The 5,730-nt window shown below is 45.1% G+C and overlaps 1 protein-coding gene across 1 annotated transcript in view; it reads right to left on the bottom strand.

The window, feature by feature from the left end:
- Positions 1–20: 20 nt before the first annotated feature.
- Positions 21–5,730, bottom strand: part of LOC118410748 (probable N-acetyltransferase 16) — an 8,878-nt gene continuing 3,168 nt past the window's right edge. Inside the window, exons 3-4 of the mRNA XM_035812524.1 lie at positions 3,871–4,125; positions 21–811 (exon numbers count right to left, since the gene is read on the bottom strand). Of these exons, the coding sequence (XP_035668417.1) occupies positions 242–811; positions 3,871–4,125 (825 nt within the window). The 3' untranslated portion in view covers positions 21–241. The remainder of the gene's footprint in view (positions 812–3,870; positions 4,126–5,730) is intronic.

Genomic DNA, 5,730 nt, shown 5'->3' with positions numbered 1-5,730 from the left:
CTCAAGACTTGCATTTAGGGAAAAGAGATACTCATTAGATATGGAAATAAGTAAAGTATTTCTAACACAAAACATTTCTAGTAATGTTGATCTTCCAAATAAGATTAACGTAGATCGTCTTGAACGAATTGTCTACAAAGAATTGATAATCGACAAAATGCTAGTCTCAACCTGAGCCTAATTTGTTAACATCATTTTCTAACATCGTTTTCTAATTTTTGCGCACAACAGTGCTTTCTGTTTAGTACTTAGATTTGTTTCCAGCAGCAGCTTTTGCCATACTGGCGAGATCTGTTTGATACAGAGTATAGGTATGGTCATGGGGCAGAGAACTCAGTGTTAGGTCTCCTGCACAATATTTCAGGACTGTTATTTTCAAAGCCTGGTCTATCACCATGACACAGAAGGTTATCATGCCTGTATACTGGCTACAGGCGATCTTCACGTGGTTTATGATGTGAGCCTTACATAAAGCCTCATCCTTACAGTGTATGTCCATGTGATACACCCTGCCGCGGGGAGTCATGTAACTTCCGCCGAAGCTAAGACTCTTGGCGGCCGGTTCGGTCGGGTCGACAAGGATGTAGTAGCCAGGTGTTACAAACTTGTTCATGTTGGACTCAGAAAGTTTGTACGGATCCCAGTCGACAAACACGCGGCCTTCAGACAACACGGCGGCCGAGAAGGCTAGAGGCAGCAGGCGGTGGAGGTCGGGAGGCTGGTAGGGGGTGAGCGGTGGGAGGTGGGTCGTGTTGTGTGATGTAAGACTACTACGCAGGGCAGACACGTCAGACTGGAAGTAGAGAACATGCTGAAAAGAATAGCACATAATTAGTGACATGATCAACACTCTTGTTGCTTGTCCTAATGGCAAGTATGCGCTCTATCAGGTGCGATGTCAAGTCATCTCGACCAAAAGGTATGCCTGGCATCTTGCTTACTAACGCACGGTCCCTACTTCACAAACTTGATGAGTTCTGCTTGACTCTGTCCCTGAATAAGATCGACATAGCGGCAGTTACTGAGTCCTGGTTCTCAGCTGACCTACCGGAAGAGGTCACGTCGGTCGACGGTTACAACCTTTATCGCAAGGATCGACGTAACAGGAGAGGCGGAGGAATCGCCCTTTATATCAGAAATGATATAAAGGCAAAACATGTCGACATCGCCGTACCTGAGAACTTGGAGTGCATCTGGACACAACTGCAACCGCAACGGACCCCCCGTGCTGTTCCTGTACTGTACATGGGAGTTCTGTACCATCCTCCTTGGGCAAACGAAAAACTCTTGCAAGATGAGACAATCCAACACCTCATCCACACTTTAGACACAATCACAAGAAAACACCCTCTTGCCGGCATCATTCTATGCGGAGATTTCAATAATCTCCCCATCCAACCGTTGTTATCCAGTCACCCAGAGCTCAAACAGATTGTGACCGGTGCCACTCGCTCTAACTCAACGTTGGACCTCAACATTACTAACGTTCACCACCAGTATCACGTACCTTACATTAGAGCTCCACTCGGTTCCAGTGACCACAATTGCATCCTGTGGAAGCCAAAAGTCTCTAACCAACACAGCGGTCTGCTACCCAGGGTCAAGCACCGCCTCGTCACACAGGACAGAAAAGAAGCACTTGGTTTATGTATGTGCATCACCGATTGGTCCGCCGTCTATAACACTGTATCAGTAGAAGACAAAGTGGCCACGTTCAACAGAATCCTACAGACCATGCTCGACGTTTGTGTTCCCCTGAGAACTAGCAAATCGCGAAATGTGGACAAGTACTGGATGACAGACAAGATCATGGCCGCTATCAAGAAAAGACAGTCAGCCTACAAGAAGCACGGCAAAACAGAGAAGTGGAAAAAACTTCGTAACTGTCTGGGTCCAGACACTCATCAGAAAGCAGAAGAGCAGCCACTATAACAGATGTATCGGTATGTTAAAGAAGGAGAATCCACGAGAATGGTGGAACTTTGTCAATAATGAACTTGGACGCACACAGAAATCAAAGGGGAAAGTCACCGTCTCTGATGTCCCAGACGATCGAGTTGCGGACGCACTAAACGACTTCTTTGCGGAAGCGTGGTCGGACAGTAGAGCCTACAGTCTCTTCCCACTCCAGCTCCCCTCCAACTCCGATGACCTCTGCAGCACTGGCCAAGTTAAAGCCATCTTAAGGAGTCTGAACACAAGGAAATCAGGTGGACCTGACGGCATTCCAAACCTAGCTCCAGTCGTGGTTCTCCTGTCGATTGGACAGATGAGGAGGCAGACAGGCTTCTTGCCTGTTTGCCTGACCTGCACGTGACTTTTTATGGTGAAGGAGGGGTGAGCAATTCCTTCTCCACCCTCTCGTCTCCTGGAGCACTACGTCTCACAGGGGCAGAACTGTCTGCAACGTGTGAGGCGGCTCCAATAGATGCAGCTTTGTTGTTCGGAGTATCCGTCTCCTAGGAGGACTTCCGACCAAGGATGTAAGGAGTTCCTCCTACCCCTGACTTCTGTGCCATGGCGGGAGCCGCTCATGCCCGGACATGCCCCTAAAGCCTGTCTCGGCCACAAAGCGCCACGCGGTCCCACAGTCGTGACTCACTTGATAAACTCCTCTTACAACTCCGGATACATGCCTTCCGTGTGGAAAATGGCGAATGTTTGCCCCATACCAAAAACGTCTGTTCCTGCAAGCAAGAAGGATTGGCGGCCTATCTCCCTTATCTCGACCCTCGGAAAGGTACAAGAAAGGCTTGTGCTGAACAGATTTCTACCGATTATTAAGCCTTGGATACGGGATCAGTATGCCTACATGCCAAAAGCTTCGACCACTGTCGCTCTTCTGAAAGTGTACCAGTCCTGGTTGCAAAGTTTAGACACCAAGAAGACATCAATGGTCCGTGTGCTCCTGGCTGATATGTCAAAGGCTTTTGACAGAGTCGACCACGGAATACTGCTACAACATCTGGATGCCCGTGGTACGCCCCCTAGGATGCTTGCTTGGATCTCCAGCTATCTATCCGGCAGGACCCAACGCGTGGTCGCCAACAATCAGTACAGCAGTTGGCGCGTTGTCACCTCTGGGGTTCCTCAAGGTGGGGTGCTATCCCCTTACCTGTTTCTTGTGTACATGTCTACAAGAACCACCAAGTATGAGACCACCGATAACACCGGCTATGCGGATGATATAGGTCTGTCTGTCTGCACTTTATGGTCCCTGACGACAGGGAGGTTGCGACAGGACGAACATTGCGTAACTCCAGTCACCGAACACTCAAACGATCATTCTTATACCGAGCCACAGTGCTCCACAACAACTCGTTTTAATCTAATCTTACAGTTTGAAATGTTCACAAACTGCAATTTCTAATTCTTTTAAAAACGAATGACTACATGTGTTTGTATTTTATATGTACGTAGTTTTAAGCATGTTTCATATGTCAATTTCTCTCCTTCGTTATGATTTTAACACCTTGATTTTAAACACTGTAAATTAGCGACCTATTCAGACTCTGTCTCCATGTACATGAAATTTGCTACGCTAAATAAATTCTTTGATTGATTTGATTGATTGATTGATTGAAGTACACTCATGTCCATGTACATTTGTAATGGCTCGGCCCCTACCCGAGTACACGTCGAACACTCTACTCACTCAACTGCACGATGTAAATGTAAATGCAGAAACTTTCGCGGTGGTTAAATGTTCGCGCTTTTCGCGGTGGCCGCTTCACCGCGAACATTTTTCATGGCAGTAAGAGACTGCAGTGCATGGTGCTACCGCGAACTTAAAACCACCACGAAAAGTCCTTTTTCCTGCTACTGCGAAATTAAATCCCCGCGAACTTAAATACATTTACTAGTACTTACAAAACTGCTCTCCTCCTTTCCCCAGAATCCCATGTACTTCAGGACTTTGTGAAGTTCCATCCGGTGACCCTCTCCAACAGTTTGTAACAAAGTCGTTGGCTTACATCGTGGTAGGAGGAATTTCTGGAAGATCATCGGCAGGGCCTGCCTCACGCGGCCATACGTGCCCGTTCCCTTGTACTTTGGGTCTTGACGGCCGTTTTTCCCCAGTAGAGAGTCACCATCGTCGCTAAACCAGTAAACGTTGAAGCCTACCTGTATTGAATAATAGTACTAAATAATAATGATGGTAAATGATGTCTGAATTATTGCAGATGTGAAAGATTATTTGGAAGTGCAAAATTGTATCAAAGTATCTAAATTTCCAACTTGAAAATGCATTCTTCAATGCTGAATTATCTATCAGTTCTGTGTGTAGAAATATGACTTACAATATTGGTGTATTGGCCTGTCGTAAGAAACAGTATAGACCATATATATACTGCTTGTCAATTTCTCACACTAAATCACGACCCAGTGTTATCATTACTTCATATTCAGGGCTAGGTGTCCTTCAAGCTAATTTCTTTATGTGTAGTCATACTTCAATTCATAATCTGTTGTATCTAGATTTCAAACATGACTTAAAGAGTAACGTAAACTTTCTCAGCCAGGCCACCACTGATGTGAACTGCACAGGTGTCTGTAGCATACTGAAGTCCATAGTTATTATCTGGTCTTTATATAGTTATATTTCAGCCATACCATAGGTATGGTGAAATATATTGTATTCGTAATGTTTCTTTCTCCTGTCAAATCTTCAGAACACGGTATCTCCGTTGTTCCTCAATCGAATGACTTGAAATTTGGCACAAGGGTAGAGTGGGCCAATACCCTCGGACCTTTTTTCATTTTTCCTATATCTGTCTCTAAAATGATTTTATTAAGGTTTTTGTGTCATCTTAAGACCAAAACTGTATATTTGGGCCCCCTGTACCCTGGTATTATAACCGAATGAGCTGAAATTTGGTGTAGATAGGCATTAGATAGTTGGTAAAATGATCCAAGTAAAAGTTTTGGCATAAACTACTTTAAAATGATTAATTTTGGCACTTTTATGATGGGAAATTTGTTTTCTTTTGGCCTCCTGACGTGACCTTCCGTGACCCCGCACGGAGCCCACACCTGTGCGCGAAGAGGGCGAAGGCTATTTAATATTCATAAGCGGGGCCTCACGATTCCGTATATACTGCAGTGTTCCCGCCAGAATTTTTTACAGCGTCGGCACACGGGGCCCGGGGTCCACCGAAGAACGCCGAAGGCCCCGGCCCGGCAGGGTCCAGGGGCAGAGCCTTGCTAACTTGCTAACTTGCAACCAGCGCTTTACTATATACAGTAAATTTCAGCACTTTTCTGAGGGAAAATTGGTTTTCTTTCGGCCTTTTGCCGTGACGTCACCCCGCAGAGCCCCGCACGTGCAAGTTAAATGAATTTAACGAGCCAGCCAATCAGCGAAAAGGAAGACGAAGTCTAATTAATATTCAATAGCGGGGCCTTCCAACCCAGTGTATATAGAAACACGTGCATATCTTGACAACACAGCGGACGAATGTCACCTTACGCCCGGTTTTATATACATGTATATAATTATATTTCAGCCATACCATAGGTATGGTGAAATATATTGTATTCGTAATGTTTCTTCTTTCTTTCTTTCTTTCTTTCTTTCTTTCTTTCTTTCTTTCTTTCTTTCTTTCTTTCTTTCTTTCTTTCTTTCTTTCTTTCTTTCTTTCTTTCTTTCTTTCTTTCTCCTGTCAAATCTTCAGAACACGGTTTCTCCGATATTCCTGAACCGAATGACTGAAATTTGGCATAAAAGTA

This window comes from Branchiostoma floridae, chromosome 3 (genome assembly GCF_000003815.2).
Source record: "Branchiostoma floridae strain S238N-H82 chromosome 3, Bfl_VNyyK, whole genome shotgun sequence".
Taxonomy (NCBI): Eukaryota; Metazoa; Chordata; class Leptocardii; order Amphioxiformes; family Branchiostomatidae; genus Branchiostoma; species Branchiostoma floridae.
The sequence above is the reverse complement of the archived record's forward strand: the minus strand, read 5'-3'. Positions and strand labels throughout refer to the sequence as shown.